General features: G+C 51.8%; 6 protein-coding genes across 6 annotated transcripts; 5 read left to right on the top strand and 1 right to left on the bottom strand.

Moving 5' to 3' along the window:
- Window positions 1-192: 192 nt before the first annotated feature.
- On the top strand, window positions 193-2,057 carry VE01_01043 (uncharacterized protein). The gene is made up of 4 exons (XM_018270571.2): window positions 193-613; window positions 669-958; window positions 1,012-1,582; window positions 1,643-2,057. Exons 1-4 carry the CDS (start codon window positions 373-375, stop codon window positions 1,909-1,911), a joined length of 1,371 nt encoding a protein of 456 aa, XP_018134256.1. The 5' UTR covers window positions 193-372; the 3' UTR covers window positions 1,912-2,057.
- A 1,192-nt stretch (window positions 2,058-3,249) lies between these two features.
- Window positions 3,250-3,806, top strand: VE01_01042 (uncharacterized protein; the record flags this gene model as incomplete). Its single annotated transcript, XM_018270570.1, has 3 exons — window positions 3,250-3,432; window positions 3,513-3,650; window positions 3,678-3,806. The coding sequence occupies 3 exons, from the start codon at window positions 3,250-3,252 to the stop codon at window positions 3,804-3,806; spliced, it is 450 nt and encodes a 149-aa protein (XP_018134255.1).
- Window positions 3,807-4,635: 829 nt separating this feature from the next.
- Window positions 4,636-6,113, top strand: VE01_01041 (uncharacterized protein). Its single transcript, XM_018270569.2, has 5 exons — window positions 4,636-4,898; window positions 4,973-5,089; window positions 5,160-5,426; window positions 5,510-5,642; window positions 5,744-6,113. Exons 1-5 carry the CDS (start codon window positions 4,703-4,705, stop codon window positions 5,856-5,858), a joined length of 828 nt encoding a protein of 275 aa, XP_018134258.1. The 5' UTR covers window positions 4,636-4,702; the 3' UTR covers window positions 5,859-6,113.
- A 2,078-nt stretch (window positions 6,114-8,191) lies between these two features.
- On the bottom strand, window positions 8,192-11,889 carry VE01_01040 (uncharacterized protein). Its single transcript, XM_018270568.2, has one exon. The coding sequence runs from the start codon at window positions 10,622-10,624 to the stop codon at window positions 8,534-8,536; it is 2,091 nt and encodes a 696-aa protein (XP_018134257.1). The 5' UTR covers window positions 10,625-11,889; the 3' UTR covers window positions 8,192-8,533.
- A 1,261-nt stretch (window positions 11,890-13,150) lies between these two features.
- Window positions 13,151-17,906, top strand: VE01_01039 (uncharacterized protein). Its single transcript, XM_018270567.2, has 4 exons — window positions 13,151-13,853; window positions 13,999-14,218; window positions 14,339-17,487; window positions 17,607-17,906. The coding sequence occupies exons 1-4, from the start codon at window positions 13,823-13,825 to the stop codon at window positions 17,882-17,884; spliced, it is 3,678 nt and encodes a 1,225-aa protein (XP_018134472.1). The 5' UTR covers window positions 13,151-13,822; the 3' UTR covers window positions 17,885-17,906.
- A 4,948-nt stretch (window positions 17,907-22,854) lies between these two features.
- Window positions 22,855-24,750, top strand: VE01_01038 (uncharacterized protein). Its single transcript, XM_018270566.2, has one exon. It carries the CDS (start codon window positions 23,231-23,233, stop codon window positions 23,990-23,992), a length of 762 nt encoding a protein of 253 aa, XP_018134473.2. The 5' UTR covers window positions 22,855-23,230; the 3' UTR covers window positions 23,993-24,750.
- The last annotated feature ends 386 nt before the right edge of the window (window positions 24,751-25,136 follow it).

Raw genomic sequence — 25,136 nt, 5'->3', positions numbered from 1 at the left:
ACAAACTATTGCAACGGCAGTGTTCCACTAGCACTATACCAAACTTGGTTATTATTTAGACCATCGGCATACACCCCTACAAGCGCACTTCTATCCTCTGCCACTAAGTCGAACTTGGCTATTATTTCGGCCAACTCCCAGATCGTTAATGCGAGGACAAACTGGGCTTGCAACCTGTCTATCTAGGCATCATGTAAGGTCCACATGTCGTGCTTTGCCAATATAGCGTAGTTAAGAAAGGAGTCTGTACGAGCTGTTGTCTTATTCTGATCACACTTGTACCCCTGTGCCTATAAATCTTGCCTGCTCTTGCTCCCTCATTTTCTCGTGTCCCTTTACCTCAGACTGATCAAGGACGATTAGCACGAGAAAATGACCCCCTTCCCAGTACCTCATGCTACAGCATCGTGGTGGAGGACTCAGCTGCATCGACTCGACGACTATGTGTCTTCTGACCGTGTGCCAGAGGAGTCAGATGTTGTTGTTATTGGCGCAGGAATAGCTGGTGCATCAGTTGCGTATCATCTTCACCAACAAAATAAAGGACAAAAGCGGCTAAGGGTCACGATACTGGAGGCTCGCCAGACATGCTCCGGAGCAACCGGCAGAAACGGTAAGTCGTTGGATCACTGTCTGGTTCAAACCCTAAAGCTTACGCATCGCACTAGGCGGTCACTTAAAGCCAGATCCGTACAGCTCTATTGGTCACATCGCTGCAGAGCATGGCATGGAGGCCGCCGCAGAGGTTGCTGAGTTTGAGCGTGCCCATGTTGACGCCATTACCGAGCTTGTGCGGACTGAGAAAATCGACTGCGACTTCGTACTAACAAAAGCCATCGACGTGCAATTGCTTCCAGAAGAATGCAGAACTGCAAAGGCCAATTTTGATAGTTTGGCAGCTGCCGGCGTTAAATCAGTCGGCAGAGTGGCCTTTTACGGACGGGATGATGCGGAAGAGGTGAGTCGTTTATAGTTTGAAAAGGGGTAGAATTGGCTGCTGATTGCCTCTAGAGATGTCGTGTTAAGGGAGCTCAAGGCTGTTTCACCTATAAAGCGGGCCATATATGGCCTTATAAATTAGTTCTACACCTTCTTAGCCATTGCGTTGATCAAGGAGCAAACCTCTACACAAACACTCCAGCTCAGTCTGTCTCCTCCGAGAGAGACGATTATGGCCGGTGGACGGTCACTACACCAAGGGGCTCTATAAGGACACACCATGTGGTGTACGCTAGCAATGCATATACGCCGGCTATTCTTCCTATATACTCTGGCAAGATCGTCCCTGTGCGCGGCGTTTGTTGCAGGATAGTACCGACTCGTCCCGTGACGAGGCTGACAGAGACATACACTCTGAGATGGGCTGAAGGGGAGTTCGACTACCTCATTCCTCGAGAAGACGGAAGTATTATCGTCGGTGGCGCCTGGAATAAATACCACCAGGACAAGAGCAATTGGTACAATGTCATCAACGACGATGAGATGATAGAACCTGCTAGGGAGTATTTCGATCAGTACATGCAAAGAAATTTTCACGGCTGGGAGCAGAGCGGCGCATACGTGGACCAGATCTGGACCGGAAGTAAGCTAATCACCCTCTAAGTTGCCGTCGTACAGAAATTCTAACACAGATATCTCCTAGTTATGGGCTATTCAGCGGACTCGCTACCTCACATTGGGCAGGTACCGGGAAGGCCCGGTCAGTTCATTATTGCTGGGTTCACCGGTCATGGAATGCCACAGGCGTACCTCTCAGGGAAGGGAGTAGCAGCGATGGTGTCAGAAGGAATCCCGTTTGCCGAATCAGGGATCCCAAGGCTATTCGAAACGACGCAGGCTCGTATTGAACACACTAGAAATGACATCCTTGAGAGTGTCCAAGATCTCAAGCAGCCCCGTGCTAAGTTGTGAGATCCATAAGGCGAGTTAGCTCTGGCCAAGAGCTCTGTTGATGTAAGGGACGGCAGACATCTGATCCTGAGAAGGCGTAAAAACATTGAGGCTTTAATCGAGTCGAAGTCAGCGTACTCGATTATACGAGACTTAGTTATTCTGAGAACGTTCACCTAATATAGGAATCTTTCAGTTCTGGCCTTCGAATTTCTGTGACTATGCTCATAATCATACATGCAAGAACTATTAGCATAATACATTCCCTAACGCACCTCACATCTCCAGAGGGAAAAGCGCTACATCACATCCAAAGCGCAAGATAAATGGTAGATAAGAGCAAGGCACCTAAGTAAGGTACGAAAGCTAAAATGGCTCTTCTCTACTACTATTACGAAACTAAGGCAAGAGTGATACGAAACTAACTCGAAAACGTTGCTACGCCTCACCCTACTCACCCTCGCTTCACCTAAGATCACCCTTAAGGCGGCAAGGAGCTCAGCTTTCACGCCATGCCCAGTGTATTAGATAGTGTGATATTACCATATATGGTTAAATTTTCAGAGGTCATATCATATATGATATGGCCTGAACCTTCGTCATATCTAAGTGCTTTGTAGTTTCGTGTGCTTCTATCTTGGTGCTTCCTTCTATCTTCTCATGATGTTTCCTACCTTCCGATCCCTTATTCTTTCATTTCACTTCCTGCTTGGTGGCGCCTTTGCTTGCATACCTGTTTTGCTGCACATATTTGTTTTGATGTTTCTGTGAGGGCGGCGGGGGATATAGGTGAGATGGGATGATATGATATGAGAGATAAGGCATAACGCCTACACTAGGGTCACGTACACAACAAAAGGACAGCCAGGTAGGCATAATGGAGGGCAAACGGATTATAGGGGCAGGAAATATATCCCAAAAAGTAACATACAACTGATGCAGCGTTGCGATAGTGGGGGTGCGAATTTAGGTATACAATGGATTGGCACACTGTATGCAGCTAGAAATAGAAGAAGTTGATCTTATAAGGTAATCTATATAGGCCTAATAAAACAGCTAATAAATTTGTACATTAACTACTGCTAAGTCGGGCAGATTTTAGGGCTGCAGGTTAAATAGGGAAGCTCGTAGAAATCAAATAGGATACCTCTAGGTGCTGCAACATTTTAATCAAACGCTCTTGGCCTATACTTTAAGTTGCAGTAAGCTCCCTTAATGAAATAGATAGCCGTACAACACTGCTGTGCGACGCACTGTACAGCGCACGCGTTAAGAGAGGCAACCTGTAGGGAACCACTTATGTAGCTAGCCAGCGTTCTAGATCCTGCTAGAGCGTGCGAGGTCCCCCTTTGCCCACAAATGGCGATTAAGGGTGTCGGTGAGACTAAGCTAGAGACGGTCTCGCAGGGAGATGTAGAGGTCGAGGTAGTAGATGTAGCTGTAGATATCGAAGTAGTAGACGTGGCTGTAGAGGTTGAGGACGAAGCAAAGCCAAAGGTGCATTTCCCCACTGCCGGTGGGACAGGGGGCTGTTTGATACATGTACGTTTATTCCTTCTCCCTTCCTATTCCTTTTTTTCGTATCTACAGACATCGCGGAAAGTTGAACTAACAACGAGCAGTTCTCGCCTAACCTAGAGCAAATGAAGGGTGCCCTACATACCACTAGCACGCTAGACTATATCTTCATCATTAATGGCACCATCGAGCTTAGGATGGCGAGCAGGGAGATAAGGATCCTAAATAAGGGGGATAGTACGGTGCAGAGGGCTATAACGCATTAGTAGCGGAATACGTTAAGGACGGAACCCGCTATGATGGCTGCGGTTAGTGTGGGGATTGAGGGGGCGGTGGAGGATGAGATGAGGATTGTGGGGGTTATGGGAGAGGGGGAGGGGAAGGAGAAGGGGGAGTAAGGGGGCTGGTTTTTATGATTAGTGGTATAATAGGTGCTTAAGGTGATAGTTTTTCAAACGAAAGGAATAACGGTTGTCTACAAACTATTTTGCAACTCACATGGGGAGTTGGTTGAGACAAGGGATGGATCTGTAAAGGGTAGCTTGTTATGCTCGTGGTTCGGCGAAGCTAAAGAGGCAAAGCTGAGGAGAGAATCCTATCCGGGTTTGCAGATTACTCCCTATATAATGAGAGTCAGGCCAAAGAAGCGTTCGCCACAAATCTGGTAATTGTCGAGGCAAAGAAAACGGGGTTTGCGGAGTTCTCGTTGTCGTCCTCCTGCTCGTCGCCTTTCGTATTTCTCGACGTTGGTGTGTGTTGTCACTATTCCTCTCACTGCCATCTTTTTACTGCCATCCTCTCACTCTCATAACGAATCACTTCCTCTACAGCTAAATCTAAATCGCCCGGGTTGAACCGCCCTCCTCCCCCTAACTTCGAGGGCCAAAATTTAACATATAAAAGCGCCAAAAATAACAAAAATAACAAAAAACATACAACAGTGGGTATTCGCTGGTGGTCACCCACCCAACTACTAATCCACCGATCTCAAGCTTGTGTATGGCAGAGCGGACGGGATGCCCAATTCTCTTGAGTCTATGGTCGTATGTACCAGTTATTCTCATGTCGAATAATATATACAATCTTGTCATGCCCGTTTTACCAACCAAACGAGAGCAACCGCGCCGACAACTCCCTGGGGTGCAGTCCTCCTAATCTAGTTAGCGCTAAACACCTACAGCATGTTACCGCGCGGGACTCTCACCGCGCCCTACATTAGAACAAAACCAGAAAACTCGTTGATATTCTTCATAAACCCACCTCTAGCGTACAAAGATTGCCCATCGATAATAGAATGGCGTCGTCGCGCATATTCCCGCAGTTTTCCCTAACGGGGAGAACGGCCATCGTCTCGGGCGCAGGAAGTGGTCTTGGTCTCGCGATAGCTGAAGCCCTTGCAGAAGCAGGTGCCAATGTGGCAATACTGTACCACAAGAACGGCGCAGCAGTAGATGCTGCTAAACAGGTTGCAAAGGAGTATAACGTCAAATGTAAGCCTTTACTTAAGTCTGTCGTTCATCTTTTAAGATCTAGTTCGCTGACTCCAAACTACAACAAAACTTAGGTATTGCATATCAAGTAGATGTTACCCAGCCAGACGAGGTAGAATCCACTGTCAATCAAGTGGTAAATGAGTTTAATGGCCGCCTTGACTGCTTTATTGCTAATAGCGGTATTGCATGTAAGTTCAACGCTAAATACCGATCACGTTGAGATTCAATCGTTAGTACCCTCATGGCTCACATAGAAAGGGAACGAAACCTCTGTTTTAGATAGCAGTATCTCACATTATCGTGAGGTTATGGCAACAAATCTGGACAGTGTATATTATTGTGCAAGGGCAGCGGGGATGCACTGGCGGCGCCAGGCAAAGGAACAGACAACCATAGATGGCAAGAAACTCGAAGGCTTCCAGAAGGGTAGCTTTGTTGCAACTGCAAGCATGAGCGGCCACATCGTAAATTATCCTCATATTCAGACAGCATATAACGCGTCTAAAGCAGGCGTGATTCACATGTGTAAGACTCTGCGATCTCATCCTTATCGCATTTCATCATATCAATCAAAGACCAGCAGCTGACTTTAGGTGTTCTGATAATAGGCAGGTCTCTTGCAGTTGAATGGGTCGATTTCGCTCGTGCAAACACTGTCTCCCCAGGTTTTATCGAGAGCGGGCTTACAGGAGCAGTCTCAGAAGATGTTAAAGAAACATTAAGAGAGAAAACTCCAGTGAAGTAGGTTACTCCCCCCCCCCTTAAGTTGTACTTGCCAATACTACTCCATGATCACCTAGCCAAAATTTTCATCCCTTCACGCTGACAATCTTACTTTTTAGACGAATTGGTGATCTCTATGAAATGAAGGGAGCTTACCTCTACCTCGCATCCGATGCATCAAGTTTCGCGACTGGGACCGATATCGTTGCTGATGGCGGTTATCGCCTATGGTAATAAGGCAAATAAAGCTGGTGGTAGGGGGTTTGTCTTGTACAAATTATTCCCCTAGTTCTGGGAAAACCCTATTGTAGGGGCGAAGACCTTAGTAAAAGAGGGCATGGAGGGTTAAGGATAGAGGTCATAGAGTAAGGCCTATAGTTGATAGTTGCTATACGCAGGAATTAAATACTCCTCTTCGGCGAGCTCTCTGGGTTGGAGATGTGTGGTGCGCGCAGGATAGGAGACGTCGCGGGGAGGAAAAAAGGGGGGGGCGAGGCTGCGATAGAGGCAAGAGGTTGGGAAAGAGGATAGGTGATGCCATTTGCATCCAGATTATACGCTCTCCCAATACAATTCCCCCTCCCCCCGCCCGCCCTCCCAAAAAAAATTGAGGGTGGTCTACACCGCAGCAGCCACACCTCACATATATATCCCCCACCGCAGCTCTTCCACCCTCTCATCCATCAAGCAAAGGCAAATAATGCTTGGGAAAGCTATCAGTGTTTTCTGTCACAAACATTTGCTGATGCGATGCCTACGGGATTATATGAAGCTGCGTTTGGTATTTTTTTTCGCGGGGGGGGGGGGAGTTGTCGTTGTCGAAGTCTTCTTGTCGTCGTTCAACCCCGTCATCGGTGCGCTCTCACCGTCGTCACCCTCTCACTGTCATCCTCCTTCTCACTATCACCCGCTCACCACCACTCCCCTAACTCCTTCCTCCACCCCCAGCCCTACCCCTCTTCCCGTTCATCCACCCCGCCCTCCTTCCATTTGGTCGAATTTTGATTTTTGCTCTTTGTATTGACCTAGTTTCCACAAGATGACAGGGCTGCAACGCAGGGATTAAATACTCGTTTCCGACGAGCTCTCTCAGGCAGAGATGCGTGGTGCGTGGGCGGGGGAGAGAATCAAAGTCGGACGGATGAGAAAAGAATTTGAGGCAAGAGGAAGAGGGTGAGAAAGGGGCAGGGGACTAAGAGGTTGTGATAGATGAAACTGTTTGCGAATAGTAGTTTACAAGTGCAAGTGCTCGATACACCCTCCCCCCTCCCCCAACTTCCCAAAAAAGGGTGTGGTGGAGGGGAGCTTCTTCTATAAATCCCCTCCCCAGCCCCTATTTTTTTATCTTCCCCTCATGGCACTAAGATGGACATCAGCTGATTTCAGAGCTCCCCGGGCGCGGCGGTGGAATTTCATTCCCCTGTATTATGACGCGAGGAATGGAGTCTGCGTTGTTCATCGCTGTTATTGTCCTTCTCGTCATCGTTACTTCTCATCATCGTTACTTCTCGCCGCCATTGCTTTTCACCACCATTGCTTCTCACCACCACCCCCCTCTCCCCGCCATTCCTTCCCACCACCAGCAGTCACCCATATCCTCCTTCCCTCATCCTCCCCAAGCCGTCTAATCTGCGCGTTCTTATCCACCATCTCAGCCTCAAGAACCTCGATCCTATCCTCCACGATTTCTCGATTACCAGAGTCTGTGTCTCGTTATGAAGTCGAAATGCTGAGCGGTATATATACCCCAACTAGCCATCACACCATCTACTCTACTGGGGTGGGTAAAATCGATGTAACTCATTTTGATTTGTTGTTAAAGGGTTGAGGTTTTGTGTTTGCTGGTTATTGAGGGGTGGAGTGGGTGGGAGATGGAGAGTATGTAAATTCGTTGATCTATTCTCATTTCCCTTGATACCAATATTCTACATCCACTCAACCACACAAGTTCCCCTCTACGCGCCAGAGTCACAGCAGTCATATATCCATACCCATCTATACCCATATCACCAATCCAGTCCATCCATCCCACCCTCCAATCTAGTCCAGCTCATCCACCCCCCTCCCAAAAAGTGCTATAAATCCCCCTCCTCCCCCAAAAAACACCAGCGGATCCAAATGAAGCCATGGGGTGTCTACCTACCCATTGATTGTCGTCGATGAGTCCATAGAAGCGTTGACATGATTTCAACTGTCTCTGGGGAGGGGGGTGGAGTCCGTGTAATTCTCGCTGTCGTCGTCGTTGTCATCGTCGTCGCACTTCTCACCGCCGTCGTCTTACCGCGCCATCATCCTCCCACCATCGCCTCGACCCTATCACCATCACCATCCACATTCCCCGACCCCAAACCTCCTCTTCCACCCCTCAAACACGAACTCACCATGATCAGATAGGCTCAGGCCGTTGGAAACGACTGTGTTGCCACCAGGTGTGTCTCGGGCCCGAACAAATGGCTCCGGGCTGGGCTGGAGCCATTTGTCTTTTCGTTGTGGTGTGGTGGATGGGTTTCTTGGTTAGACAGATACAGAGGAAGGGGAAACAGGTGATGGTGATGATAGTGGTGATGGTAAGATGTAAATTCGTTGATCTATCGTGTTTGCTTCGCTACTGATATTTCTACATGCACCCAACCCCCCGCTCCTCTTCGTGAGTGTCTCTGGTCATATAGTCATACTCATCCATATCCACAGCACCAATCCACTCCATCCATCCACACCCCTACCAGAAAAATCATAAACTCCGCGCAAAGCTACACCAAGTCTATGGATCAAAACAAAGCGCATCGCATCGCATCGCATCGCCATGCCCCAAGTGAGAGCCAAACCGCAAACACAGAACTACCGACAAACAAAACAAAAAATGCCCTCCCTCCCTATCATACCACCGTCCACGCAAATCAATCAATCTCTCACATAACAACACACCCCCCACTCCTCGCCCTCCTCCTCCCTCCTCCCACCACCCCACCCCCCTCCTCATCCAACCCCCTCTCCGCCTCCCTCGCCCTTCTCCTCCTCCTCCTCCCTCCCCTCCCCTCCCCAACCTCCTCACTAGCAACCATATGCTCCGCCCACTTCCTCTCCAGCCTCTCCGCGCCATGTCTCTCCCCCCCCAGCACCCTCTTCAAATGCTCATCAACCGTCATCTGCCACCCATAAAAGCATTTAAGCGCTATGACTTCCCGCCTGTTGGGGGGGAGAGATAGCATCTCCGAGTTCCGGGACAGAATCTCCCGGATCCCGGGCCAGGTTATGTGGGGGCAGTCGAAGATGACGAGTTTTAGGGTTGGGGTGGCGCGGGCGCCTTGCGGGAAGGTTGGGAGGGGGAAGGGGGTGCGGGAGGCGCGGTCGCGGACCATGAGGGCGGCTTCGGCGAGGGCGAGGTCGGTTATGGCGGTGTTGTCCATGTCTAACGCCTTCAGTCCCGTTGCGGCGCGGAGAAGTGGGAGGACTCCTACGTCCCCGATATTCTCGCAGTAGGACAGCGTCAGGTGTGATAAGAGCGGTGCGCAGGGTGATTTCGCGAGATGGGCGGAGAGGAAGGTGTTACTCAGGTTGCTCACTTCTTCGAGATCCAAATGCGTGAGGTAGGGTGTCGTGGCGACGAGGGCGGAGAGGGAGAAGTCGGTTAGCAGAGCGCAGGAGGAGAGTTGGAGACCCTGTAGGTAGGGGACGCAGTGGGCGAGGGACTCGAGACCGGTGTCTGTTAGGCGGTTGCAGCGGGAGAGGTCAAGGTGGCGGAGCTTTCGCGCAGGGACGAGAGGGAGGTTGGTGAGGATATCTGTGTCCGGGTCTGTGGAGCCTTGGATCATAGTCTGTAGCGTCGCGTCTGTAATGTCTGAGCATCCGCTCAGAACGAGACGTTCGAGGTTATTCGTCTTAAACAACGCCGTAGCCACTTCGAGACCAGCGGCGCCGCTGAACCCACGCACCTCGCCGCAGCGGAGATCTCGCAGTTTAGGACACCCAGCGATGACGAGTTTGAGTCCACGGGAGTCCATATGACTGCACCATGAGACATTGAAAGACTCGAGCTGCGGGCAGGATTTGGATATAATCTTGCAAGACCCGTTGTTGACTGCCGCGAGGTCCGTGAGGTTCAAGTGCGCGAGTCGCTGGTTGCTGGAGAGTAAGACGTGGAGGGTTGCGCGCTGGAAGTTGCGGCACCCTTCGAGGGTGGCTGTTATCAGGTTGTTGCATGATTTCACGACGACGTCGGCGCGGTTGTAGTGCTCGACTTGGACGCAGCCGCGGAGGTTGAGATCTTTGACGAAGGGACCGGCTGCGGAGACGATCTTGGCTAGAGAGTCGGCGGGGATGGCGGTGTAGAATTCGGAGGCGTCGAAGCAGGTCCATAGTTGGCCGTCAAAACACATTGAGTAGAAGAGACGGCTGACGATAGATGCTCGGACCAGCTCCTTTGGTCGTAAATGGCTCAAAACTGATAGTCTCAGTTCCTCTGGTAGGCTGCCCCAGAAATCAAAATTCGGATTCGGTGTGCTGGGCTTGACAGCCGATGATGCCACCGGATGAGCAAAGTATCCCTCGTCAATCTCGATGATATCAGAGTCGACTGTCTGTATCCCGGGGTGTGAGGTGGGAGAACTCCCTGGCCCTCCATCGTCCAAATTCGCCGTCCACGGTCGACTTGCGAGGTTCGACAGTCCATTTACGGGCGTAGGTGGAGTGCTCCCGCTAGATATAGGCGTATTGGCCTGTTGTCCCATAACCAGCCTCGAGAAACTCGAGCTGCTGCCCGCCTGGCTCGATTGTATGTTTGAGAAGCTGATTGCCGAACCCCTGCTGCTTGTGCTCGAGTATGGATTGCTTATGGCACGTTTCCTGCTGAGTCCCTTGAGGGAGGTCGCCGAGGACATTCGTTGAAGGCTGTGGAGGAAGCGTTGTCTCCCCTTGAGCTTTGGGGGTGGTTCGGTTGTCTCCATCTCAACTTGTGAGGGGATTATGGAGTCGATGGTGTCGAGTGGTTCGAAGGTATCCATGGTGGGTGGTGGGTGTGGGAAGCGTCTATAAAAAGGCAGACGCTGGTGCTAATGATAATGGAAATATACAACGCTATTGTACGACAAATGGTGTATCTCGAAGTTGTGGCGTATCCGGAAACACAAGAAAAAAACGTCTGATCAACCAGACATCGCCGACTCGGTCGACGAGTTTATGATAAGAAGTGAAGGACTGCAACTTGCGGCTGAGCGGCCGTAGAACGAAAACGAAGAAAAACGAATGATACAGTGAGAAGTGAAGACAGTGGAAGTCGAGATCCTGCGACGTGCGGTGGAAAGGGTTTGCTTGCGTGTCTTGCGGGATGTCTCCGATGTGGTTCGATGCGGATGCGGGAGGTCTAATGGGAGCGAACCAACGGATGGGGGATTTGGTCGTCTGGGCAGGTCGTCTGAACAAAGGGATTGAGAGACGAGGCAAAGGGACGTGGATCCTGGCAGCAAATGATGAAAGGCGTAGAATTGGAGAGTCAGTCAAGTGTCAATCAAGCGTGATTGTCTGACTATGATTGAATGTATTTCGCTCAGCGAGTAGAAGAAAGGTAGAAGGGAGGTAGAAGAAAGTAGAGTGCAGCGGAACAACGGCGGGAGGAGGTTGGGGGAGAAGAAGGTACAGCGGTGCTACTATTTGCACAGAAGCAGTTGATCTGTTACACTTGGAGTGGAGGAGGAGGATACAGAATTGATCTTCTATGGAGCCCTTCCTTTTTATCCACACCCACATGGACGAGAAGTATGGTACGAGAGGCACGGAGGGGGGTGGTGTGTGAATAGAGTGTCTCGGTCAAAAGTTGTATATGGGTACACGACGGGTCATGGTGTTGTTTGGCGGGGAGGGAGGTAGAGGGGACCGAGGGGACAGAGGGGACGGATGGGGGGGGTGTGAATAACGGAAGGATGGCGGGAGGATGGCGGGTGAATGGCGTGTGTTGAGAGGGTGTGAATGGTGTGTGAGTGGGTGTGAGTGGATGGTTGAGAAGAGTTGTCGAGTGGTTATTGGGTGGATGGGTGTGGTGGAATGGACGGGAGGAGGGATGTGTCTGTGTGTGTGGATGGAGTGAGGAAGGCTGTGTATGGGCTTCGTATAGGCTTCGTATGGTTTTTCGTATATGTTTGTGTGGTAGAGTTTGGTAGAGTTTGGTAGAGTTCGGTACAGTATGGGGATATTTCTTTGGTTCTGTGGTTCGGTGATTCTATTTGTAAAAGAGGAAAGAGCCGTGAGAGGCTAACGAGGGGGGAAGGAGGGGGGAAGGAGGGGGGAAAGGAGGGGAAGAAGGGGTGGATGTAGTATGGTGGAAGGGGTGGATGTAGTGGATTAGAAGAGGGAGAGGAGGGAGGAGAGGGGGAATGGATGGAGGGGTTGGTGGTGGTTAGTGGTGGGAGGTGGGAGTGGTGGGAGTGGATAAGAGATGGATAAGCGGTGATAGTAGTGGTAGTAGAGTGGGTTATGTGAGTGTGGGGTACATATTCTATTCTTACTACTACCAGTATCCATTACTATGGGATAGCAGGATAGAGTACTGTCGTTCTTATCGCGATACGAGTATATTTTTGTACTATACTTTTTACAGTGTGGGTGGTATTTTAGTAGTAGTATTTTAGTACTGCCGGCCGGATCATCCTCCCGGAACGACGGAGAAACTTATACGTTATACGGTGGGTGGTAGTAGATACAGAGTACAGTAAAGAGCGGAGGTACCTTTCTCTCATTTTGCTATGATATGATACTTATAGACGATACTCCCTCTCTACCTCTACCACTCTGCTACTACCAACTCTACTACCAACTCTACTACTAACTTTACTACCAACTCTACTACCATATACTCTACTGCCATATACTCTACTACAAACTCTACTACCAACCATATCCTCTCCTACTATCACTCTACTACCCTCTCCACCACACACAGACACTCTAGAGTCACCATACACACCCCACCCCACACACAAACCCCATACACCACACATACACCACACATACACCACACATACGTACAACAAACTACCCACATGACTAGAATCACAACAAACAATGCCATATGATGCACAAGAAACTTGCTTCCTTTGTCCATCTAGTCTAGCACTCGACTCTCGCGAATAGAAAGACAGATGTAGGAGATCAACGATCTAACAGGCTCTGGCCTATTCCAATCACCAGCTGTTTCCCCATTATTTAAAAAAGCCACTTAAAATATCATACCATAACAATAAATACCATCCTACCCCAATACTACCCCAAAATTACCATAAATACCATAATTATTAAAAATAATCAAAAAACAAATTATTTTTCCATAAAAACCTAAAAAATATATAATAAATATGACACTCAACCTCCGTTTAAGCTTCGCCGTGCTGCCCTCACCCCACCCCACCAGTCAGTCCACCGCCCACCCGGCCAACGGCAAGCCCGCGTCCGTCGTCTGCGTTCGCTGCGAAATCGCCCTCCGTAGTCCTACTCTACTAACTCCATAGCTGCAGCACCCAAACTCATTTTTTCGACTTTCACCACGTAGATCCCATCTCCTTCCCCTTCACAACAATCCCAGTCCGAGTCGCTGAGGGCAAAAAGAGGAAGAAGCAAATTCCCAGCCCGGCGCTCACTTTCTCTAATTTCTATTTTCCCAAGACTCTGCTCCATCTCTTTTGTTGAAATCCCATCCCCCCAACAGGCCACTGTACCTGTCTCAAATCATCGTGAAACTCGCCGTCCTTTTTCGGTGGGAGAAGCTAAGCGTATTTGGAATTGCTTCGACACCGGCCAACAACCACCACTTTGCCCCCCGACCCCTCTCCTCACCACGCCGCCCGCCGGTGAAGACGTAAACACCACGTACACCCCCTCGATCGACGTTGCCACAGACGGTGCCGCCCTCCCGCTCAAAACGTCCCCCCGTCGATCCCCCGCCGACGCCCTGACCGCGCCTCATTCTCAATACCAAGAACAGTGACGCAATACGAGCTCAACTGCCGCCGCCGACGTTGCCCTGCACACGCACGTCCTCTTTCCCCCGCCGCCGCGCTCACCTTTGCCAGAGCGCCCCTCCCCGAGGGAGCAAGCACTTCGAAGCAGCCTATAACAATTAGCCAGCCTGCAGCACCAGCGCGTCGGAATCTGCGATCGCCGGCCCGGTTCGCAGTCTGTTTGCTTTGCGCCCCCACGCAGACCGAGCAGTTATGCTGGGGTCAAACGCGCCGAAACACGATGGTATGTTCGCGACAACCCTGGTGATTTCCTGGTTGGGCGATTAAGCTGTGGACTGGACGCCTTCTGCCCAGGCAGCAGAGACGCGGGCAGCTTCTCGCCACTGCCTGTCTCCTCTCTGAACACCCCGGCTAACTAACGATCCCAGGCGACGACGTATATCCACGATCCCCAGAGCGAGGGAGAAGAGGCAATACCCCCGAGTACGCAGACCACGATACGAACACCCTCACACATACGAATAGTCTCAACCTCCCAAAGAACCGGAGTACCAGCAACCTCCTCTCCCAGGGCACTGCGAACAAGGACAAGGGCAGGATACGCTTTTCCTTCGATGGTGGGGCCCACGACTACGATACCCTTTCCAGGTGAGCTTTAACTCGGCTATGGATAGACGCGGTAGTGGTGGGGTTGATGCTATATCCATCACTGTGCACAGTGGTCAAGGATGTTTTACGAATTATGGTAATTGACGGTTTTAAATCCAGGTCTTCCGTTATGACAGACCATGAGCACGGCCTTGGTGCCTCCGGTCTAAGACGAATTCGCCAGCAACCACCTTCGAGAGTTGCAACTATATCCTCTGCGAGCTCCTCTCGCGCTCCCTCGTTGGGGCCACGGACGGCACCGATTATCACTACCACACACTCGGAGTCTCGAAAGAGCTCCTATGGTGCTCTATCCACCGCCCCATCCTCGCCAACGATGAACTTCACGGAAGATCTCACGAGATTTCCCTCGGAGTCGCTACACTCCTTCTCCTTCGCCCACCAGTCGACCGAAGATTTTATGCACAACCGCCAGAACGTGCTGAAGAGATCGATAGAATTTATGACAAAATCTATAAGTCGACATGGAGGCTCCCAGGTTTCCCTTGCCAGCGTGACACCGCGCACACTGGGGGATCAGGATGGCCAGGGCGGGTTAGACTCTGAAGCAAGGGCGAAGATTCCGAGAGCAGATGAGGCGGGAGAGGTGAATGGGTTTGGTTTCATGGGAGGGCTGGTGTCAAGCCCCCCACCTCAGTTCGATAACGACAATGTGTTTGAGAAAAGCTACGGCCAGCGCTCCGAGAGTCCAGATGAGATGGCTCCCTTATCGCCAACACACTCGAGAAGGTCCCAGCAGGAGGCCAGCGATGTGGCGCCGTCGGAGGGATATTCGGACGTACTTTCGCGGACGACCACTGGCGAAAGCTTTTCGACAGACGTCTTCATGGCACCGGCACCTGTTAGACCTGGCTACCTACGATCATTCACCGACACAAGTCCCTCGCGGTTACGAAGTACGGTTGTTGACGCCATGGTCCAGCAGCCATACCTTGCAAACGACAAATATGGCAATGGGAGGATGCTCTCACCACCTTTACCCCAAGGCGCGTTTAACGCTCCTCAGCAGGCTCCGTTGATTTCACCTTATCTCGATGCACAGCAGAGGTCTCATTACGGAACTTCACCGACATACGGATTAAGTGAACCTCACGTTGCCGGCGCTGTCCATGGCCATTCAAATCGATGGGCGCCAGCGGCACAAGCCATCTTCACAACTCAATCACAAGCGCCATGGACGATTCTGGCTGCAAACGATCTCGCCTGCCTTGTTTTTGGGGTCACGAATGCGGAGGTCAGGAAGATGGGTATTATGGAGGTGGTTAGGGAAGAACGCAGAGCGTGGCTAGAGGAGAAACTGGCAATGCCGGGATCGGAAGCAGAGCATAAGAGCCGCCAGGCGTCGAATGCAAATAACCAGCAGGATACCCCGAGGTCAACTACGTCATTTTTACTGGGGAGAGGTGGAATTACGGCTGCGCTGCTGAACAAACCTTCCTCGAGGCAGGTTAAGGAGAGCCGAAGGACTCAGACGGATGATGGTGCTGGATCATCCGTCGCTGCTGCTCGAAAGCAGGCAGGCAAAATGGGGCTCAATCACGCGAATAACAAGTCCAGAGGTGTTCTACTCTGTGGAGACGTCGTTCCCATCCAGAAGCGGAACGGCCACACCGGATCTGCCAGTCTGTGGGTCAAAGAGAAGAAAGGCGGCCTGATCTGGGTCCTCGAAGAAATCCACGAAGACGTCGCCATCCTCCGCATAGACAGCGACGGAGTAGTAACCGGAGTCGAAGGTCCCTCCGTGCCAATATGGGGCGAATCGTTAGCGCAACCCGGCGTCGACATCGGGACTCTCATCCCCCGGATACCCCGGCAGGGCATCAATCCCAGGACGGGCGCACTAGACTATGCCGAGGTCACGAAGCAAAGGTTTTTCACAGCGCGAAATAATAATGCTGCGAATGTGCCGGTGGCGATTGAGCGGGTGCCGGGCGGCACGGATCTCCGGGTCTCGAGCTTCCCACATATCGCGGGAATCGTGGTGCTGTCGGCCGATACGCTACAGATCACTAGCGCTAACTCGGTCTTCTGCGCTGCGCTGTTCGGCCAGGATCATCCGGACAGACTGCACATCACTGATTTGATCCCGGGTTTCGATCGTATCCTGAAGATCCTCACTGAGGACGACAATATCCAGCTAGTCGACGGCAGCGTAGTGCCCGAGCAGAGTTTCCGCCGCGCTCGGGCGTTCGCTGCACTGCAAGACGGAAAAGGCGACGCGGCAGCGTATTTCCTCCGCCCCGACGGCATCGCAGCAAAACACCGCGACGGCTCCGAGATCAAAATCGACCTCCAAATGCGCGTCGTCCAGAGCGAGAAGCAGACCCCCATAGACGAGCACGTGATCCTCGAAGAAGGAGAAGAGTATATCCGCCGCTCCGAAGTCGTCTACGCGGTCTGGATCACGTACTCGCGGCATGTGCACGCAGGTGGTCAGCAGGCAGCGTCCAGTGCGACGACGCCAAGGCTGAGCGATACGTCGACGCCGCTGCACCAGCCGTCGCCCGGGCAGACGCAGGTTTCCTCGCCTGTCGATATGGATTCCTCTGATGAGCCGGTGAGGGAGACGTCACATGCGTCGAGTCTGGCGCAGCAGCTTAAGGAGGCGGCGAGGAAGACGACGAATAAACTCATTAGTCGCACTTCGACGTCATCTGCGCCGCCTAGTACTCCTGTTGCGCCGCCGCCGCTGGTGGCGCCGCCGGTGAAGAAAACTATTAATGACTTTGTTATTCTGGAAGATATGGGACAGGGCGCATATGGACAGGTTAAGTTGGCGAGGAATAAACACACCAACGCCAAGGTGGTCCTCAAATTCGTCACTAAACGCCGCATCCTCGTCGACACCTGGACGCGCGACCGGCGTCTCGGCACCGTCCCGCTGGAAATCCACGTCCTCGACTACCTGCGCCGGAACGGGCTCTCGCACCCCAATATAGTAGCCATGCACGACTTCTTCGAGGACGACGTGAACTACTACATTGAGATGCTACCCCACGGCCTTCCGGGGATGGATCTGTTCGATTACATCGAGTTGAGAGTGAATATGGAGGAGGCGGAGTGTCGGGGGATATTTGTGCAGGTGGCGAGGGCGGTGGGACATCTGCATGGGAAGGCAGCGGTGGTGCATAGGGATATTAAGGATGAGAATGTGGTGTTGGATGGGGAGGGGACGGTGAGGTTGATTGATTTTGGGAGTGCGGCGTATATCAAGAATGGGCCGTTTGATGTTTTTGTGGGGACGATTGGTGAGTCTCCCTTTTCCTTTTTAGTTCCCCCCCCCAATTCACCCACTCTCATGCATCCACTCCAACCTATTAAGTCGGACGGGTAAACAGATGGACAGAGTTACTGACACCCTTCACAGACTACGCAGCCCCCGAAGTCCTAGCCGGCCGTCCCTACGGCGGCAAAGAACAAGACGTCTGGGCCCTCGGCATCTTATTGTATACCATCATATACAAGGAAAACCCCTTCTACAGCATCGACGAGATCATGGACCGCGATCTGCGCGTGCCGTATGTGATGAGCGAGCCGAGCATCGATCTGATCCGCAAGATGCTGGATAGGGATGTCGCGAAGCGGGCCACAATTGAGCAGGTGCTGGAGCATCCTTGGTTGGTTGAGGAAGGGGGTGGGGGGTGAGCGGATGAAGTGGAGATGGGAATGTGTTTTATGTGTGAGGGTGGGGGGGGGGGGGATATGATATACCGACGCGGATACACGCGCGGATGAGCAGATGGACGAATGAGATGAGATCAGATGAGATACCCGAATAGACAGCGGAACGCAGCGAAACGCAGCGAAAGCCCAAACGAACAAACGAGAGAGCGAGAGATTGGATTGGATACCAACGCAACATATTATCAAACCTGCAACAACAGCTACCTGCTGCACCTTACCTTTACCAACCAGCGCGAGGGTGAGACGGTGGCCCAGGCGCAGAAGATGCGGCCATAATTGGACCACCCGCGTGGACTGGGCGGTATGCAGGGATGACTGGCATGACTGGGCAGATGTCCGCGCCGGTGCCGTGGTGCGGGAGGGGTGCACGACGCACAGCGGGCGGGATGGGCCTGTGCTTGCCTGTAGCCGTGCCTGGCTGGCTGTGGCCTGCCCCCTCAGGGTCGGTGCATGACGTGGCTGAGGCTGGGAGAGGCGTGGCTACGGACGCAGGGGCCATGTGGTGGGGAAGGCCGTGGGGGGAGGGGGTGTATATAGAACCTTTGTAGACGGGAGGGAGAATGAAAGTTGAGAGCATTTATCATATTACTGTCATGATGTTGGTGTTGTGAGAGATAGTGAGGAGAGGAGGGCGGTATACAGGAGCAAGAGGAGTCGCGGCACAGGCATGGAAGATAGAGGTAGTAGAAGGTATTGCCCACAGCTACAGCTATCCGCAAACCCGCATCCCACCCCCGATGCAAGAACACACCTGAGAGAGAAGGAAGGAATCTTGATTTGTCACCAGAGGGATATGTCAGCACCCACCCACCGCCGTCAACGGGCGTTCGACCCTGCAGAATCTACATCTACAAAGCTAAAATGTATACATATCTACACATAATGTCAAAGCAGATGGCGTGCCAGCTAGCCATGCTGTATTTGTGACAAGCGGATTTAAGGTATGGGGTTTGGGGGTTTGCTCGGTAATCGGAACGGTGAAGAGAGTTGTCTGGTTGTTGATCTGTAAGCAGGTTGCGATTAGTAAACCACCTTCAACCTTTCTTTCTGGTGTAAAGTACCCCGCTAGTAAAAGCCGTTAATCCCGTACCATACAATAGCGTCCGGAACAGGATTACATAACCCCTCCCATTCTCTTGCATAACTCAGATTTTATGCACCTACAGTACAGTACGTACCCACTCCCGGTCTGTGCGGAGGGTTACATAACACCGACCGACTGTGAGCGGTGGACCGGAGGACGGAGTTTAAGTTTGCTCCCTTTGCCACGCGGAGTTATGGTTAGCGAGGTGGATCGCGGGTCGCTCCCTCGCTTAACTGGTAGTAGGCTATTTGGAGGCTATCTGATCTGGGGGAGGGATGTCTTACTGTAGGGCTGAGGATGGGACTTGACTGGATGTTCAACACGACGGATGCGAAGATCTTCACAACAACCAGGCGGGCGACGATAAAGACGAGGCGGTGAAGTGAAGTACATACACCCACGATGCAGACGATATACATAGATACGAATATGATAGATGTGATACACCACCACCCCTCGGTGTGCGCGAGACGAGACACCCCCTTCTTCGGGAGACACCACGAGGCACAGAAACATCAGAGACAGGAACGAGAGACATAGAAGCTGGGTGACATCTCACGAGACTTGACTGACAGGTTATGGAAGATGGAAGCGAGAATCTCAGACATTTATCGCGACATCACTCCTAAAACAGCAACTACCACACACAGCTCGGCGCTTTCGGACCCTCCTTCGCGAGTGATAGGGGAGGGCGGACGGGTGGTGTCTCGCCGGTGCGCGGCGTGGGATTGGGATTAGGTGTACTGTATGTAGCTCGCTTACCCCCAACCTACAAAGCGACGGAAAGACCAGGGTGGTGAGAGTGACAGGAGGGAGAGTGACAGGTCCACGAGCGAGGGTGACGCACCGGCGAGTCAGCGGCTGTAAGATTATCTCCATGTCTTGGTCTGGGAGTCCGCTCTTCTGCAGTGTACAGTGTAAAGGCGGGATGGGGTTGGCTTACTGTATTGTGATGCGCGGCGATTCCGTCGTCGCGAGATAATGGATGGATGTCGTGTGCGCGCGCGAGGTTTCGCATCTATTTTGGTTTTGATTGGATTCGTCGTCGTATGTCTGTCGTATTCTGTCGCGATGTGAGATAGATGCGTGAGATGGATGATGGGCGGTGGGATTGGGGATATTAATGCAACGTAGCCTTGTGGTGGTGGTGACGAGGCTGATGCTGATGGAGTATATTGGGTACGTATGGGCGTATGCGTATAGGATGAGATGCAGGAATTGAAGGGCTGCCTATCTGATCTGATATGATCTACAGCACCTTCAGCATAGTCCAGTCCAGTACACTTAGTACTGTACAGTACAGTACAATAAACCGAGCGAGTACCTCAAACCACCACCCCATCGTTGCCATAGCTCCCTCACCCTCGCGTCGTCGGACCCGAAACTCGCATCCAAGACCCGAGAAACGCGACCCCAAGACATCTGCCTCGTGCGCGACTGTTAGTAGTGTTGGTGCCTTGGGGGTTGCGCGTGCGTGGATGGCGGAGCGAGGGCGATCCGTGCAGGGGAAGGTGTGACTTTATTTTATACAGCTTGTGTTGAGGGAGGCGGCGATGGATTACGCCATGCTACAGTTGGGAGGATGGTTTGGTGAAGATACAGTAGATGAGAGATGGGCGTATACTGTGAGGCTGTACAATGGCACTCGGTGTATTAACCTAACCGCTCCAACGGCCGTATGAAGCATCAATCGCGCGCGACGTGAACTTCCCCATCAGGAAACCACCTCGCGCCCCTTTTCGTACCTCGAAATTAGCGTCTACGAGTCCAACCACCCCATCCAGCAATTCACCACCACCACACTGCCACAACGAGCTGCGTACTCGTACCCCGTCCCCTACCCTCACCGAACAGACCGTGCCCCAACTGCCACGTGTAGGCCCGCGCAACCCCCAATCTCGCGTCGTCGCGCACGTTGCTTCGACGACAGCAGGGCCGGATGGGGTGGAGGGTGGGTACAGTACCTGGGAGATGATGTGGGTGCGAGGCTGAGTCAAGGTGCCTTATCTTGCTGCCTTACTTTGTACATGCCCTAATTTGGGTATACAAGTGGAGTGTGAGACAGCGGGGCTTCTGCGGCACTTCGAAACAAAGTGCCGTTTTTGGAAATGTGTTGAGTTAAGTTGCGGTACGGTACGGGGAAAGCGAGATGTGAGATTCGGTGTGTGTTGTCTTGGGGAAATTGGACAGGGCTGATGCTAATTATGGTGGCAGTGTGAGGTGTTAGGTGAGGAATTGTTTGGACGAGACATGATTGTCGCAGGTACACGTTCGGTGTTCACTTTCATTTACCTGCCGTGTGGGGTTGTGCCAGTAATATATGTGAGCGAGACGTAGGTGTCAGATGGCCGGATAAAGTGTAATTGAGCGAGTTTTGTCTCTCACCAGGCGCTTGCCCGGCTGCGTCAGTGACTGACCTGACAGAAAGAAGGAAGGAAATGGGATCGGATGGAACGGTGGTGGTGGATGTCGTGCTGGGGGGGCGGCAATTAGACATGACTCCTACGGACTGTGTGTTTCTTTGTGAGTCGCGCATGCATGTAAGTAATCAAACAATTGGAATTGAACGGCGGAATGTGACGGGATTAAGCAGGATAGAGTTTGTATGCCGTACCGTGTATGTGTTTCGTTTCGGCGTTAGAAGCATAACGTTAAGAGCGAGAAGGGTACCATTGTACGAGAGAACGAGATTAGTAATGCTATTTTGGTAGTCATGGCTGTCGAAGAATAATGAATCGCCATGAAACCTAGCCGGATTGGGGGTAGGAGAAAGTTACGGGAGAAGGGCCAATCGCGTGTGGGTCCGAGGGTGTGTCATCGGGGACGAGTGTGGGGGAGGAAGAGTGGGATTGTGTAATCAGGCAGACGAGGTTTCTTTGTGCTGCGGTTTGTGTCTGGGCGTGTCGGTGGATGTGTTCAGTTCAGTCATACACGTACGCCTGGAAATAAGGTACCAAGGCTGATGGATTGGCAGACAAGACAGGGCGGCAGATGTGAAATGTTACTTTTCTTCTACGGCGGTATAGGCTATAGGGTATACATGGCACATCGCACACTCTGGCCAAAACTGTGTTGACTATACATACTGTACTGACTATACTGATCTGAACTGTACCTGCAACGAGGAATGCGACATGATTACATATACAGGCGGCATCGCGCACTCTACCAGAGGGAGATAGGAGTAGGGAATAACGGATAACGGATAATGGTATATGGAATTGTATAGACGGAACGGAGTCACTATGGACATAAGAAGAACGGTGATGGGAAATCCAAAGTTGATTCGTAAGCTGGGCAACGAAGGGCGCGAGTGACTAAGGTACAAGCCACTAAGTATCTTGGTACGAATCCCTCGCAATCGGACTCGGAGATATTCGAGCGCCAAGAGGGCATAATTATGATAATTGTGCAGGACTACAGTAATAATCAGTGAGAAACTACGCACAAATGACACAAATGGCATAAGGACGGGCGGACCAACACGACGAGCGAGAATGTACCTTAGCTAACGTAAGTACATGGCGTATTCGTACCTTGGCCTACCTCAGCCTGCCTCTCCCTACCTTATTATCCCTGCATTATTCATCACTGTGTACTCGTCTACCCTGGTACTTAACTTTTTTCTTCTCTTAGAGTAATCCACGCGGACCACGCACACGCACCTACCACCCGAAATCCGAGACTGCGGACCTAAACACGCCAGGTACATGCGAAGCGGTGGTACGGACTATACGGCTTTTACGGAGCTTACGTCTTAAACCTTAGTACTCTAGTCAGATACTTACGAGCTGGGCAGTGTTGGAACTGTGGAAAAAGAATGGATCGCGGCTCCGAGCATAACGGACTGCCAACAAGTATAATACCACCGGCATCACCTCAGCTGGAGATTCCTTTTTTTCTTCTTCCCCATCAGACAGACAACTATCACCAGCTTCATATTAGTATTAAGTATTCACTCATACTCAATCACACTCTACCATCCACAGTCATACTTCATAACACAATACTACTACTACTACTGCCTACCGATAACACTTCTGCCTATCACCTACATATCCCACCACATCACGCATTATCACCTCGTCACCGCCCGCCTCGGCACATCGCTTCCGCCCAAAAAACGCCAGCGTCTGCCTATTGACTCATCCACGAAATTATCATAACCAATCCCCACCACCATAAAACTAAAACGAAATCCCAATCCCCAAACGGATTTCAAAATGTCAACATTCACAACCACATCCATACCAACCCGCCAACCCCTCCCCTCCGCACCCCCCAAACGCAAAACAATGTCCATAACCCAAACCTACTACCTCGCCCACTCCGCGCGCGGCAAGCTCTCCGCCGAAGCCTCGCGCTCCGACCACCGCCTCCGCCGCCTTGTCGGCCACGCCAACCTTCTCGATTCCTTGATGCTCGAGCTCGCTGACGCCGAGGCGGAGCAGGAGAGCTGGTTCAATGCTTCGGTGCGCGGTGCGAGGAAAACAGAAGACAGGCATATTCAGTGGGCGGATTCGGTTGTTGAGGAGGAGGATTACGAGGAGAGTGATTCGAGCGATGATAGCGAGGAGGAGGAGGATGTGGATATGGGCTTTGCTACTTTGCAACGCGTCAAGTCGCATCAGGCTTTCGATGTTACGATGGTCCCTTCACCCTTGGACGCTGACTCCGAATCTGACGAAGAGGAGGAGGAGGATGACGAGGATATCTACGAAGACGACGGAGAAGAGGACTACGCCCTGCTCAGCCTCCAACGCACACACTCCCACCCCGCGTCGCCGCCAGACTTGATCGACGAGGACGACAGCAGCAGCAGCGAGGACGAGGCGATGCCGCCCTCGCCGCCGGCGGATGTGGTACATGCCTTCCCTGAGGCGGAGGCGAGGAGGTCAAAAGTTTCGCCCGCGAAAGGGCAGTTCTTTGATGAGGGGTTCTATTTGCCGCAGAGGACGCTGGTTTCGGCGGTGAGCGTGTACTGAGTGTGCATTGTACTCACTTGTCGGGGATGGTCTGGGTCTTTTGTCGAGCGATTATAGCGGGTTTTTGGGAAAGCATTGCATTGGGACGGCGCATTTTCTTGGGTTTACGGAAGCATCATATCATGGGATGGGGAATGGGAATGGGAGATTTAGATGCGGACGCAAAGTCCTGGGACATATACAAAGGGGTGCTCCTCGGTCAAAAAAGGATCGGGTCGAGCCACCTTTCTATCATCATTGATGAATAATTACAAACAAACAAACACCACTTTTACAAACTTAAAACCTTATCTTGTCATCTTTGTCTACTGTGATCTGATCTGGCTCGTGAATTGCAATCGTGCGATCTCCAAGTAGTACCCCAATCTGTCCCCTTTCCCCAACCAACCCTCAAACCCCTCACCGCAACCCCCACCACCACCACAACAGATGTACCCCTCCATCCATCCCACGAAGCACGCGGTGTAGCTCACCCGACATCCTCCTCTCACACTCATTCACACACATTCACAATCACAGTCATCGCACAATACAATACAACTTCCAATACAATACACTCACCACCATACACTACAAGTACATCACGGATCCCACGGCGCGCCCATCGGAAACCCACGGAATCTCCAGGGCGCGAAATCCCCTCATCGCAGTCACGCGCCTGTCTCAAATGTATGTATGTACACGCTTAACACGGCACTCTGTGCAGTACTCCAGTACAAAGGCGTGTGTACAGTTGCGAGCGCGGCGGTCGGTCGGTCGGTCGTTCCCCACCACCGAGCTTCCGTGGGGGTTAAGTTGGCGAGGTCTGTCTCTCCGACCGGCCGACCACCGAGGGTGATGGGTGATGGGTGTATCCACCAAGGTACGGGAAATTTTTCTGCCGCTCGCTCCCACACGCCAAATACTGAAGTTTTCCTATCACCTGCCAACTGCCAATAATTGAGATTTTCTCTTCAGCGCGACATGGATGAAAATTGTCGCGTGGGGCTTGGCGGGATGTGGGTTTTACATGTGTGTGGTGGTGGAGTTTTATTGAAGACTGAGATTTTTTTTTTTGACAGGTGAGTTAGTTGATGGGAAAGTGGGAGGCGATGTTTAATGGTGGTGGAGTTTACGGTAATTGCGCGGTACCTTGCGGGAGTTG

The sequence above is a fragment of the Pseudogymnoascus verrucosus genome (genome assembly GCF_001662655.1).
Source record: "Pseudogymnoascus verrucosus strain UAMH 10579 unplaced genomic scaffold scaffold_3, whole genome shotgun sequence".
Lineage (NCBI taxonomy): Eukaryota > Fungi > Ascomycota > Leotiomycetes > Thelebolales > Thelebolaceae > Pseudogymnoascus > Pseudogymnoascus verrucosus.
Note: the sequence above shows the minus strand (reverse complement) of the source record. Positions and strands in the feature narration are given on the sequence as shown.